Here is a 14666-nt window from a genome sequence, read left to right as displayed (position 1 = left end):
TATGGTTGAAAGCACAGCGTTTCAAGAAAGGGAGACGACGTGCATCAGCTAAACTCATACTGATGAAAGTGAGCTAAGCTCTTGGCACACAGCACACACTTCAGCCAAACACTACCAAACATGGGCATCTGCAAAGCTGCTGTAGAATCTTCACTTCAGTGTCCCAGATCATTCAACAATATGTGTATGTTTTATTAAAGTCACAATGCCCTATTCATACCCGAGTCATAACATGATGATTTGGTATTTTAGTGACAATGTATCATGACTCATAATATAATATTTAATATGCTATTAAGTTAACACTGCTAGGCTTAGTAGTATAAACTACCAAATACAGCAACAAAGCTGTTACCCTTCTTGAAGCAGACACTAAACTACTGTTATAAATTGAAGATGAAAGTAATTAAAGCTCACATTAAATTCATATCACATATCACATTACATTCAGCTAATTTCATAACAAACATCACTATTAAAAAACACTGTACATACATTTATAATAGTATATTTAGTAAAAGAGCAATGAATGTATCTGACATTTACCTGTCCCATGTTCCACTGGGTCTGCTGGCCCGGTTGCATGGCGTACATGTTCTGTGGGGGCACCACACCTGCTGGAACAGCTCCGGCCTGCGGTCCCATCATACCCGGCGCCAGGCCCATCACTCCCGCCTGGGCGTTTCCCATAAAGCCATTGGGCATAGTCATGCCAACCATCATACCAGTGTTCTGGCCCATCATAGCCCCACCCTGGCCCATAACTGCACCCATCATGGTAGTGGGAGGCATGGCCCCGCCCATCCCTGGGAAGGCCTGGAAGTTAGCTTGAGGCTGTGCAGGAAACTGCATTTGAGACGCACCAATGAACATAGCAGCTGAAGACAGAGAGAACAGACAGGACTTGTTTAAGTAGGTAGGACGATAAACAGGTGTGTACACACACACACACACACACACACACACACACACACACACACACACACACACACACACACACACACACACACACACACACACACACTCTGTACACAAGTACAGAGAAGTGGAACGTAGCTTGTGTGTGCACTCTGACACAGCATGAAACAAATGGCAGGCAAACACGAAACACACAGGAAGCCCCAGAAGGGAGTGCAGTCAATGTCTCTACTAATGGGTAGTCCCAAGCTGATTCCTAAGCAAGTGATATTTGAGCTGAAGGAGGTGCACTGTATGAAAGTGCTTATTAAGAGGCAACTTGTCGGTGGAGAAATGGCAGAGCCTTCATTTGGAGGTTGTACCTTTTGGAGGAAATCTCCTCTTTGAAGAGCGTTACTGGGAGCTTGAGCTAGGCAGGGCCTTTAAACTGCGTTCAGCAGTATCAGAGTACTGAACCACATGCTGTCTGAATTATTGATACCCCATTAAACCATGGCCTTACCTCAGAAATCTCTCACATGCAAGCGCACACATGCAAAACACTCTACAACTTAAAGTCTACTTATTTTCCATGCGTGCACACACTCACACACATACTAACAAACCATGACTTGCTATAGATGCAGAGCAGCAGAACGTAGAAGATCAAATCTGGCAGAACAAAAAGATTGGCACATACCTTGTGCAGGTTGCTGTGGGACCGTGCTAGACCCATAGAGAGAGAGAATTGAGTCCTTGGAGAGGGGTTTCTTAGTGGATTCTTCTGCTTTGTTGTTGCTGTTGCTGCTGCTGTTCTCACTGAATAAGTCTAGGTCTGCCTGCGCAGGCGCACCTCCTGCAGTCCCCAGGGCTCCCGGTGCTGCTCCCACGGTGGAGCTTGCAGCCGTGCTCCCGGACGGCTTACTGGAACTGGCCTGCAGAGAGAAGTAGACCCCTTGAGTTCTGTGTTGTTTCTCTCTAAGCATCAGTCAGTACACATACTATGAAGCCGCTGTGTGCATTAACATGCACAAACAAGCACATGGAGCCCATCTGTGAGTCTTCAAGAACTGGGCCATCAGCCATACAGCACACCTGTCAGTCTCACTGGACCTAGTCTCTAAATGGGAAGAAATCTGATTTCACTGATGCATGAACATACACACACACCCACATACATAGACACAGAGGTAAAAGTGTTTACTTAGAATAGTCCTAGAATGGAAATGTATTTACCTTGGCATGGTTGAATAATGAGTGTTTGGTACATGGAAGACACATCTTGGGAACCTCATAATGTGGAGTATTCTTTCTTTAGCAAAACACACTTAAATAAAATAGAGCTGTAAAATCCAAATTCCAAACCTCCAAAACTGTTGCGGAACAATTTCAGCATATTATATTTACACCCTCCAAATGTACATACATCCAGCATACACAACTATTATTTTGGGTAGAATATTGACATATAACTAACTGAGTGGGTAACACACCACTCAGAGAAAGGCCAACTGGAGAGAGAGACACACTGGAGAGCCAGGAAAATGAGCCATGAAAAACTGCTTAGAGAGAGCTGCCTGTCACAGGGAAGCGAGCAGGTGCTATCTAGGTGCTAGGCTAAAAGCTAACCTTTCCAGACCCTATTAAAATCTCTTCAGCTAACTAACTACACACTGTACTGAATGGACAACAAGGAGGACCCAACACTATCTGGTTAGACTGGAAGCATAATTACAAAAAGCTGTTTGTGTTACAGTGGTATGCTGGACTAGGCTAGGCGCAGTGGTGAGCAGTCATGGTGCCGTAAACCAGCCAATAAATACAGTGCTCATGATTTTTCCCCATAAGCTTTCTGTAAATGGGAAAACCTGTGTGTTTTATTCTGTGGCAAAATAACAGGGCTGTTTAGAGTCTTGTGAAAACTGCATGTGAGCATTTACTCATACTTACTATCTATACATCAAGATATACATACATACATACATACCTCAAAATATTGAATAAATCCCTTCTATGGCACCTTTACAGATGGTTAAATGAGCTCAGCGTGATAGGAAATACAATGAGGTGGAAGTCTGCACAGCACAAAATAGACAAAAGACCAAATTATGGAAGCAGGTAAAGATAATTAATTATTTGTACAAAAGGAGAAGGGAAACACCTGCATGCATGAGGAGATGAGCTTATTCATCTTCAAGTGGAAAAGGGACATTAATTGGGGTGCAGCTGTGATGAATGAACAGGATGTAAGAACTCGATGTATAATTTACACAGTGCACATCCACACCGCACACACACACACACGCAACGAACGCAAATGTTTGAGGATGAAGCAAGCAATCAGTCTGATGCAGAGTGTGTGTGCTGTCAAAGCACTTCAATCTATAAACTCCGTCACAGAGGTATGGCAGCAAGTCACCACCCAACAAACTGCATCCAACAGAACTGAAGACTCTGAGAGGACATTATGAAATCAATGAGAATAGCATTTCTGTTGGGCCTTTCTGCTCACAGTGCTGGCCGATGACGACAAAAACAGAAGTCGCTTGCTCAGGAATTAGAGTATCTCAAGTCAAGTCAAGTGGGTTTTATTGTCATTTCAACTATATACAGAGTACACAGTGAAACGAAACAACGTTCCTCCAGGACCATGGTGCAACATAGACAGTGCATACAAAACACAAGTGCAACACAAATCTAGAACCACATATGAAAGTAACTGGAATCGGTCACATTAAAGAAAAAACTAAAAAATAAAAATCAGACGAGTCACTTCAGCCTGGTAATGTGAATAAAACCTGAAATCCATTCATACTGGACTGGTATTAATCGGTGTCTAATTTAAAAGTGGTTCTTTGAGAAATACCATAGCAGAACCACTTTTGGTTCCATAAAATATAGAGATGTGTGAAGGTGAGGAAGCTTAAAAGTGGTAAAGTTTAGATCTTCTTTAGATCTTAGAAGATCTCTATAAGAAGCATGTTTTTCTGGAGCCAAAAAAGGTTCTCCTATGGCATTGTTCAAAGAACCATTCAAACCACTTGCACCTTCATTTTTAAGAGTGTACATAATTGCCTTAGGTCTTGCCAACTGCATTTTTCAAAACGCGAGATGAAGCTGGTGCTCAAATTTCCTTTAACTCACTAGTTTTCCCTTTACTGTCAGACACAACATCAGTGAGGCAGTTTTAAGAATTTGAATTAAGAGTTACAATCCTCAAGAGAACAAAGTTCTTCAAATCACTACTTGGCTTCCTTTCCGGAAGGAAGCTGGTAGAATCTAAAAAGCACAGCAGGAGTCTTCACAACACAAATACCCCAGACACTTTGTTCATGCGTTCACAGCCTATGGTTTCAACTTCATCTCCCCTCAGTTTTTTATTTATGCTGAATGAACGCACGATTCCATAAGAAGAGGTGTAAAGGCATGTCAGTACCAGGAACAATCACACTGCTTTAGCTTCAAGGCTGTGCTAGGCAGCTAATTATTACATCTTTCACCCTCTACCAGTTTCCCCACTAGATCATCACTCAAAGGCATGAAACCGAGAGTGATGAGAGAAAGAGAGAGAGAGAGAACGAGAGAGAGAGAGTGAGTGTGTGACAGCGAGGCAGAGGAGAGGAAAGTACATAACATCATTTCGATGCAAATGAGCAGGGTGAAAACAAAGAGCAACACTGCTCTGGTCCACTCCACTGCTAGAGACCTAAGACAAGATCAAGCCAAGGAGTAGAAGCCAGCTTCAGGTGAAGAAAAACAAAACAAACAAAAAAAACCCCAAAACGCTTGGTCACACTTCAGCTCCCCCCGCTGTCTATCTGTCAGTGTGCAGCCACTGCAGGGCTGGATGGACAGTGTGATGTTCAGGAGGCTGGAGGAGCAGCTCTGTCCCTGGGGAGAGGAAGTGAAGGACTAGAGTAGTGCTGGGTGGGTACTGACAATACCCATGCATTTAGTGCTGCCACACAACATAAACGGTATTGGGTGGCAGTGGCATTGATGGGAACATCAAAGTTATTGGCAATGAATGTTCTTTAGGTAGTTTAGATCAGTTAATTCAACTGCCTTCTGATTGGTTAATGTTTGCAAAACTGTGTTAGGTTTGTTTTAGTCTTCTTTTAAAGCAACACTATGACGCATTTTTACCTTAAAATAAAATCATTATGATGCTCCACTGACGTGTAATATGGAGAATAGCGTCGCTGTCATTGATACACCAGGCTTGGCATGCTGCTAAGTGCTTGGAGAAGCGTGTCCTTTAGGGGAGGCTCAAAGTGTGAATTACACAGCCATGGACCAAGGTGGAGCGCAGGAGCCGGAAAAGCCAATTTGCAATATTGTTGCTTTAACAGAACAAAACATCCCAATCAGCTCAATCAAAACAAGCACTCTCAGGTTTACAAAATCTTACTAAACACTTGACTGAACAGCCTTATGAACCTTATAAGGCTACACAGCACCTACATAAGTCTTCCATGATAAATGGTAACCTTGTAAACATTCAAGTATTTTAACACACATTAGTGTGTCATAAAACCTTTAAGGTGAAAGGGCATTTACCACTATTAACACTTGCTTAAACAAGCCTTTTATGTCAGTTGTTCTGAAAGGCTTATGTAGGTGTCATGTAGTCTTACATATGCTGCCCTTCAGTACAATGCAACAAAACATTTTCATCACCTTAAGATCATCTGTTCTTGTAAGATTGTAATATATCTGGAAAGAAATGCGATATTGAATTTTCTCAACCCCAGCACAGCACTGGGTTGGGGTGGCAGGAAGAGATTTGGTCGCTATTGCTCTATTTAAGATGGGGCTGTGATATGCAGCGCTGCGTTTAGGCATGCAAGGGCTCACCTCTCGCTGTTGCTGCGGCTGCTGCAGCCTCTGCTGCATCTGATAAGCTCAGAACAGTGCTGAAGAACAGCGCCGTGTGACAAAGCCAAACACTGTTTCAAAAAGCCTAGCCAAAACGGCCTGTGAGGGCAAACGTGCAAGCATATGTATACACAAACACAAACGCGGAGGCTTTGACAAGCCAGTGGAAAGGAATGCAGATGAGGAACAAACAATGCTTTACTTTTACATACACACACACACACACACACACACACACACACACACACACACACACACACACACACACACGTTAGTACTCAGAGCACTGCGACAAGACATGCAGCCACTGAAAAAGTATGGCACAGTGTTATAAACAAACAAACAAACAAACAAAAAAGCCATTACCCAGCCCTTCCCCCTACTCATCATGTGACATTTCATACAATCAATCAAAGGGGTCCACAGTGGGATGGGACAAAAGCTATTAGACTTCTGTCTTCATCCATTATTAATTCTAAGACCACTGCCATTCAATTCAATTCAGAGAAATGACCACTTTTTTCATTTCTTCTGCTCTCTGGCGTGTGTCTTTTGTGGGGTTGCACGTGTGGGTTGTGTTCCCTATACATACACGCATTACTAAAGATGCTCTAAAGATGCTTGATTACAGATGCCGTATCTCAGCGGGTTATAAATATTCCAGCGATCCTACCGCTGTGCAGCTAAATAACACACACCAATGAATATTCTAGAGCTCCAACTCCCACATGAACAGTGGCACATGCACGCACGCACACACAGCAGTGTATAGTATTCCTTGACATTCAGAGAAGGCCATAAATATTCCAGCTCCAACCACCCCCAACCATACACCCAAATTAAATCTCTCTGCCTCTCTCTCCCTCTCTCTCTCTTTCACTCACACAGAGTGGCTTCCTGTGAAACAGAGCAGGCTTTGTGTGATTAGCAGCCTCACACAGATAATTAGCACTCTGGTGGTGCAGGGGCTGGGTTGGGCTAATCCAGTTCCACTCTGCAGCTCCACTCTTCCTGGGAAACCAGAGAAAGACCTGCTGAGAAAGAGGGGAGCGAGTCAAAGAAGACAGGGAACAAAAGTGTCCTCAAATGACAAATGTGTTTGTTTGGAGTCAGAGAAGATGGCGGTTCGCACCAGCGGGCATACCAACTTTGTGCCAGAAGGGAAGCTGGCACTGTGGGCTCTAATGCCAGCCTACCGGAGCCCACTGCTGTTCAGAGAGAGAGAGAGGGGAGTACAGTCAGCAAGGCTGCCAGATCTCAACAATCAAATCCAACCTGTGAAAGGATGCAACCTCCAACCATGGACGATCTTATTTTGATCAACACACTATTGCACTTCTTGTACAAGAATATATTCCACACTCTCATAAAGTCATAAAGAGTGAAAAGTCTAGCATTGTGCCCCACTTTCCTCCCAATACAGAGCATCTTTTCCAGCTGATAGCATATTAATAACATTTGACCAGGAACGTAATTTATCCATTGCTGTGTGTGCAAACATTAGTTGCAGGGGTTCCCTAATAAGACAGCACTCAATTTTATGCACCAACACTATCCGCACACAAAAACCCTGACCCTTTCTTAACTCTGCAGCAGTCCAACCCTCTCTAAGCTCAATTTAAAACTACATGTTGCTCACAAAGTCAAGGACACACTACTTCAAGCAGCTTCCTCCCACAAAAATGGGCTGACCTGAAACACACACAGAGCGAAAACCTCAGGAGCAATTAAGGCCAGCTCACCCAGACAAGGAAAGGTTTTTGGAGCTACTGTCTCGGAGTCTTAAAATATTTATAAATGTGCTTTAAATACCCCAGCAATTTGCATGTGGTCAAAACCGTCAAAAACGGGCGCTGTTTCATTAGTTCATTGGCGATCTATTTTAAAGCTTCATAAGGTCCAAAGCTAGCTAGAGGATTAAAAAATAAGCCTCTATAGCTGTTTTATAGAGGATGACCACCTCAGACGCACTTTTCACAGGACATGGCACTGCACCGCAGACAACCGTGCGGATTATCATGGGCAGTTGAGTCTATTGTTTTTTACCCCCTCCGTGTGTGTCCTAGAATTTCACTAACCGTGGATTGCTTGCATGGAGAATACACATTTGAGCAGCTTTGTGGCAACTGACTGCTTCTTCAGAGCACTGCATGGACTGCAGAGCAGAACAGAACCACCTGCATGAACACAGCACGGAAGCCTGTTCTCTTAAATCAGATGAAGCATATGGGCCTAGCTTAAATAAATTAAAACACATTCACACTATTCAGAGCCCAGATGATTTGTCTGCTGGTGAGTCACTGACCAGACAACAGACATTACAAAAGAGGCAGTAAAACATAGCGCTGCCAAAGAGAAACACCATACAAACACTAAAACAAGAGCAGACAAATGAAAGATGAGAATAAAGAACCAGCAATAAAACTATAGCAACAAGCACAGCGAAGCAGGAATATGCTAAATGGGTTAATAAATAAAACCACGTTGTTACGCTGCAGCTCTGTCAAGTATATTATATAGTGCCATGACGAGGTCCGGGACGCAACACAACAGTGAGCAATGCTGACAGGCCCTCTCCACAACGCCAGCTTCCATATGAGCGGCACTGTAGTGTAAAGAAAGCAAAACAGCTCTGCTTTCATTAGGCATTAGTCCTACTGAGAGACCATCTGTGCTGAGAGGAGGGAATAAATAAATAAATAAATAAATAAATAAATAAATAAAACAATTACACCGAAAAACACTAGCTCTGAATCTGTGTATGACTTCACAAGCAAGGTACATACATAATTGCAGCTATTTAGATTGGTGGATGTGTGCGTGTGAAATCTATGCATACACAACTAATGTATATGTTACATATATGCATGGTTTAGTGACAAAGTTGAGTGTGTTAAGTGTTGTGGGAAATGCACTGCCTAAGAGACCACTACACCATATGCTGTGTGATGCTGTGTGTGTGCACACATCCAATATGATTTGGTATCATCTCCAGCTGTGGAGACAATCTTTATGTTGTTTCATTGCCTGATTTTAGCACACAGGTCTGGGTGAACACATATCGCACTCACTCACACTGCATGGGGGTGCACACAGAGCTTAATGTGACACATGACATAGACACTGAAGAGTCAATCGATAACTGTGCTCCTAAAGAGACCGCAACATTTTCCCAATGAGCACAGATACCCTGCTATCCCAGCAGCAGGGAGCTGAAACGCAACATTAAAGAGTCAGCACCTCATATATCCTGCCTGTTGGTCGAAGTTTCCAGCTGTAACTAATGAAAAAGAACAGTGGGTGAGAGTCCTAAAGTCTCGATTACTGAAGAGGGTTTTTCACTGTTGGAGCTTGACTTTCTTTATCACAACACGACCACCAGTGCGGGGGATGTAAAGAATTCACAACTCCGTAATAGGGTCTTAATTACCACAGAAACATAAGCAGCTAGCTATATTCTCAGATGATGATTAGCAGTTTCTCAATCCTGGGCCTGAAATAGCCCTACCTTGCACATTTTCTGCACTTTCCCTGCTGCCTTTTCTCAGTTGAACTGGGTATGTTTGAGGTGTGGGTGGGGTAGCCAAGTTTTACTGAAACCCAATAGCATGATCTGAAGCAGGTCACTCAAACAGGACTTTAGAGTGTGTGTGTGTGTGTGTGTGTGTGCTGTACAACTGAAGTTTCATATAAAACAAAGGAGACAAGCACCTCTGAGACACCCCCTCCAATGACTGCTTAGATCACTGGTTTGATTAGAGAAGCAATATAAAATGTTTTACAAATGGTAAAAACAATATTATGACTATTATAATTTAGATGAAGATAATTGTCATACATACATCAAATGCACATAACACTGAACATTGGGGAGGATAAGCTTCATCAGCAGACCATATTACGTTTTTTGTCAGGATCAAGAATTTGGCGCCAAAAGCATAAAGCAAATCAATGGACCCAACTGCCTTGTGCCAACAGTCCAGGCTGGTGGATATGGTGTTGGGGATTTCCTGGCACATGCTGGATTGTGTCACAAAGCATAAGCCACTTTAAATTAGGTTCAGGACATGGCACCAAGTTCACTGTTCTTCAGTGGCCTCCCAGATCGTAATTCCAATAGAACACCGGTGGGATGTGGTGGAACAGGAGATAACACAAAAGTGCTTTTAAAAATTAGCAAGAATTGCGTGATGCAATTATGTTGACATGGACCAGAATCTCAAAGGATCCATACCATAGAGAAAGAAGGCTGTTCTGAGAGCTACTTAGTATTAGTATATAATTTGTTACACAAATTTTGCAATATTTACTTTTTGTAATTCCTAAAGATTTTTGAATCTTTGTATGAAGTGTGGACAATGGAAATGATCCAAAATTACATGAAAGACAAAAATCATTGACTGACATTGACTCAAGTAAAAGATTTTTTTTTCTACTTCTATATGATGATCAATTATGGGATGAAAATTCATGACAATCCTGTGCAGTCATGTTATTCTGTAATGCATTAATGATGGAGAGACTTGGATTCTTGTGTAAGGACAGGCATTTTGTGGGGGGATGGGGGAAGGGGCTGAAAACAGCCTTTGCTACTTCAACATCATGAAGTAAAAACCATGCAATCACGCAGTAATACTGTGCAGAAAGCTCTGGGAAGGAAACTGCAGGATGCATGGCGCGAGTGTATGTGCGTGTGTGTCTCCTGGGAGAACTGCGAGAAACAGGAGCTGGAGGCAGATGAGATGTGAAAGGAGGCAAGTGAGAGAGACTAGATTAACATGCAGAGGCTATAGCCACACTGAGGGAACACAGAACAGACACCCTGGTGGTCTCTCTTCAGGGCTGGAAAAGAAGGCAATGAGTGAACCTCCCCTCATCTCCCTTGCTGTCTGTGAGGGTGGAAAACGAGGAGAGCAGTGAATTAAACCTTCAACCAGCCAATCACTGTTATCCAGCATGTTCATCAGTTTCCATATGCAGCTGCTTAGTGTGTTTAAAAAAAAAAGGAAAAAAAATGTGAAGTTCAGCTGGTGTTGAGTATGGGGGTGGGTGCGGGGCTCATTCTTTCACTCTGTCTTCTCTTCTCTTCTCTTCCTGTGTTCATCCTCTCTTTTTGTACACTCTTTTCAAATTCACCCAAGCTCAGGATAACATGAATCCTCATTCATATACCACTGTAATCGCATCTTTGCAACTGACATTTCTTAAGATATGCAAAATGCCTCCAAATCCGTTAAAATGGCTTGCGTGAAGCTGACATGTCCTTCATACAAGTCTGGATAAAAAAGAAAGAAAGAAAGAAACAGAAGAAGGTGAGAAAGAACAAACTCTCCTCCTTCTGAGAGCAGGCGCCCACTGCTGCTCAGCATGTCGCAAAATAATAACCCAGGGAGGAGTGGGAGATGACAGCACAGTGTTTCAACTCGAAGCACGGCACACTCTATATGCAGAGCATTAGCATACTACAAAGGTTTAAACAGATATTGACGAATGTTCTATCTTTAGTTCTCCAGTCACACGTCGCACTTTAGACTTCATCTGCCATTCCTTCTCATGAGAATTCAGAGACAGCAGGTTGAGTGAAGTGTGCGTTTACACACTCTGCACACACCGAATGTCCAACTGTACCACAGCAAGAGATTATTCAGAAGAGCATCAATTATTGCAGTAGTGGATGCGAGCGTTCTAGTATCTGAACCAGCCCGGCCAGCTTTTTACACCTCTCAATAAAACATTGATTTAGGCAGGAGAGGCTTTTGTTGGAGCTGTTGGCCCGTTTTCCACTACCTTCGTCACAGCTCCAGCGTTGAAGGGCTGAGAGACTGCAAGCCCTCTCTCCCCCCTCCCCCAGGTAGTGCCAGGAACAAGGAGGGGGATGGAGCCAGGGATGGAGCCAGGGGTCCCAGCGGCACTGCAGTGCTCCCAGATCAAAGACAAATTGCTCTTCATACTAGGATCCTCCTGTGTCCTGGCCAAGCGTAAGTGTGTAAAGGGAAAGCATCCTTTATTCTTCTAGGGGCCTAGAGCCTGGGAGACGCACTCTGGCCAGCCAAGGACGTACAGAGCACCAAAGCTGCCTACAGGGTCTAAAGAGCCTGGCTCCACTCCAAGACAGCCAAGTTTAATGAATGACTGAGAGTGGCTCTTTTGGTAAGACAGTAAAAGCAAAGCCTTCCTATATCACACTAACATCACTTTCTTCTTATCCAGTCATGTTCCCACATTTACACGCTCTAAACACAAAAAGCAGCTAGACAATATATTTGGTGCATCTTGGTGGTCAAGCAAGTAGAAATACATCATGTTGGGTATAATCTGGAAAGTAAAGATAATCCTTTTGTTTGTGGAGGAAATTAAAACAAGCAAGTTTGACCTTTTCGGAGTCCCTTAGATAGTGGCTTTAGGACGGGATGGGAAAGTGAGGGGCGGTGAAGGAGTGTTCCTCTACAAAAGACTATGAAGTGGTATTATGGGTATTCACTGCTGGAGTGAGAAAGTGACAAGAGGTATGGAGTGCTACAGAATTTAGTCAGTGATTTACAACACTAAGGTTAGCTCAAGTTACATGTCTCTAAGAACAATATTTGTACTGGATATTTTAATCACACATGTGGCGAACCTCCCATTTTGAGGAATTTTACTGGATTCAGATACAGTGACTGGTAAGCCCATTTAAAAACATTAGCCTCATTTTGCTTTGTGACATGGTGCATTATCACGCTGGGATGAGATGTTTCCCCTCCCCAGTCCTTCAACTGCTGAATTTTGGTGATTCCGTGTCCACTGCAGCCTCAGTTTTCTGTTTTTGTTGCTGTAATAGAACCTGATGGGGACTTCTACTGTTGTAGACCATCAGCCTTGAGGTTCAACATCAGAGCCACTCTCAGTCAGTATTCTGAGATGCTGTTGTGCTCACCACAGTTGCAAAGACTGTTGTTCTCAGTTATGAGCCTTTCTGTTATCTGAAATTAGTCTGGCCATTGTCTGTTGACCTAAGCAAGGCATTTCTGTTTGCAGAACTGTTGCTCACTGGATGCATTTTCTTCATTAAACCAGAGTAACCTCTAGAGACCGTTACATGTGAAAATCCCAGGAGATTTGCAATTATAGAAACACTGTAAACAGCTCATCTGATCATTATTGAAAATCATTCCATGCTTAAAACCCACCCCCCTCCCTCAGATAAATGATAGTTGAATATTGTGAACATTGAGCAACACAACTGGATGGTTAGATAATTGCAAGAATGAGTAGGTGTACAGGCCTTTGTAACACATTATTCAGTTGGTAGTATATCAAACAAATAATAACACAAAAGAGTAGAATTGTGTGGGTTTGTACAATTAATAAAGGTGATTGAGGTCGTAATTTACCTGGTTTGTGTTGGTGCTCGATGGCAAAGGGTTGGACACCATTGGTCCAAAGATGTCCAAGTCATCACTTATAGGAGCTGCACTTCCAGATCCTGCCCCACTGCTGGCTGAGCTGACTGCAGGAGCATCTGAAAAAGTTACAAAGCACAATACAAGCCAAGATGACACTCTCTTTATATAAAAAAAGGGAGAGAGATTAAAGAGAGGGAGAGAGAGAGAATTCTGCTGATTTGGGTGAAACGGAGGTCCAGAGGGGGCACAGTGACAGGTCCAGGTTGACTGACTTAAAGGTTAGTGGGCTCAGGCTGCCTGGCCCATGACTCCCCTATGCACCCCTATCCTGACTCGCACAAATTCTGTGAATGTCACAGAGTCACAGCTTCACATTCTTGCCTCAAGGGCCACAAGCGCACAGGCACAAGTGCGGGTAACTTGAAACACAGTACACAGAGCAAGACATTTTCTCACTGCTTAAAAACGACTTATAAGAGAAGTTATTGGGTTTTTGTTAACTGTTAAAGAAAGCATTGGGTTGCTGTTGCAGGTTGCAGAACCCTTCATTTTCTTATTCCCAAAATAAAAAAGCTTAATTTGGAAAAAGTGTTTTAATTAAGAGGACTGTATTAATAATTAAGAGGACCAATTGTGAGTCGAGCAGGTCCTTCCAAGTTTCAAGGACATACATTTGGGTCTTCACTATCTAAAGCCCTATGGGGGCTTAGTTTTACATGGAGAGGTGGGGTAAATTAATTATTACTAGAGTTTCTAAATGTCTTAATGTCAGTAAAAATTCCAGCTCATTTTAAATCTTATATTATAAAATGAGCCATGAAAATAATCCCAGGTAATATTAATCCGGTTTGAAATCTGTGGGTAAATGTTCAGCCATAATATTAAAAGGGAAAACTTTTCTCGCTTTGTTTCTCAAGTACGGGGACACTTGAGAAGCATTGCGTTTCAATGTACATGAAACAGATACCTTGGGTTGTTCAAGCCTGTGGCAAACCTCAATCAAATCCAGAAGGCTCACCAAAGGCGCAACAGTGCTGGCAGCTTTAGGCATAGTATCAACATGTAGCTGCTAATTTTCAAACTAAAATGTCATTATTACTATAAGTGGGTTATAAGATTGGTTATCACTTTTTTTGGTGGTGATGGCAGTGCATAAGTAGCCCTTTATATCTCAGTCATTTATATTCTGTGAATCAGTCATATTTTACAGATGTCCTGAATTTTACAGTTACAGTTACTCCTAATGTAAAACTAATCCTGTCCAAATAGGACTAAAGCCTGGTTTTCTAAACACTGGATTAAGGAAGTGTCTCATGGTTTAAGCAAAGGAGATTACTGAAGAGTTATTGAAACCAACCAGGCTGGAAAAGGTAACAAAGCCAAAGAGTTTGGACTCCACTAATCCACTGTGAGGCACTGTGATGTTATACAAGTAGAGGAAATTCAGTACTCTCCCAGTGGTCGTCCAGGAAATCACATGGATGAGCCAGAGGCCTATTAGAAAAG

General features: G+C 42.8%; 1 protein-coding gene across 2 annotated transcripts in view; it reads right to left on the bottom strand.

Annotated features, from left to right (window-relative positions):
• smap1 (small ArfGAP 1) overlaps positions 1-14666 on the bottom strand; it is a 94128-nt gene that overhangs the window by 2571 nt on the left and 76891 nt on the right. For both annotated transcript variants that reach the window (XM_072678107.1, XM_072678108.1), the window contains 3 exons: positions 13149-13276; positions 1598-1832; positions 547-878 (listed from right to left, as the gene is read on the bottom strand). In XM_072678107.1, the coding sequence (XP_072534208.1) occupies positions 547-878; positions 1598-1832; positions 13149-13276 (695 nt within the window). The remainder of the gene's footprint in view (positions 1-546; positions 879-1597; positions 1833-13148; positions 13277-14666) is intronic.

This window comes from Salminus brasiliensis, chromosome 4 (assembly GCF_030463535.1).
Source record: "Salminus brasiliensis chromosome 4, fSalBra1.hap2, whole genome shotgun sequence".
NCBI lineage: Eukaryota > Metazoa > Chordata > Actinopteri > Characiformes > Bryconidae > Salminus > Salminus brasiliensis.
This window is presented reverse-complemented; position numbering and strand designations above follow the sequence as displayed.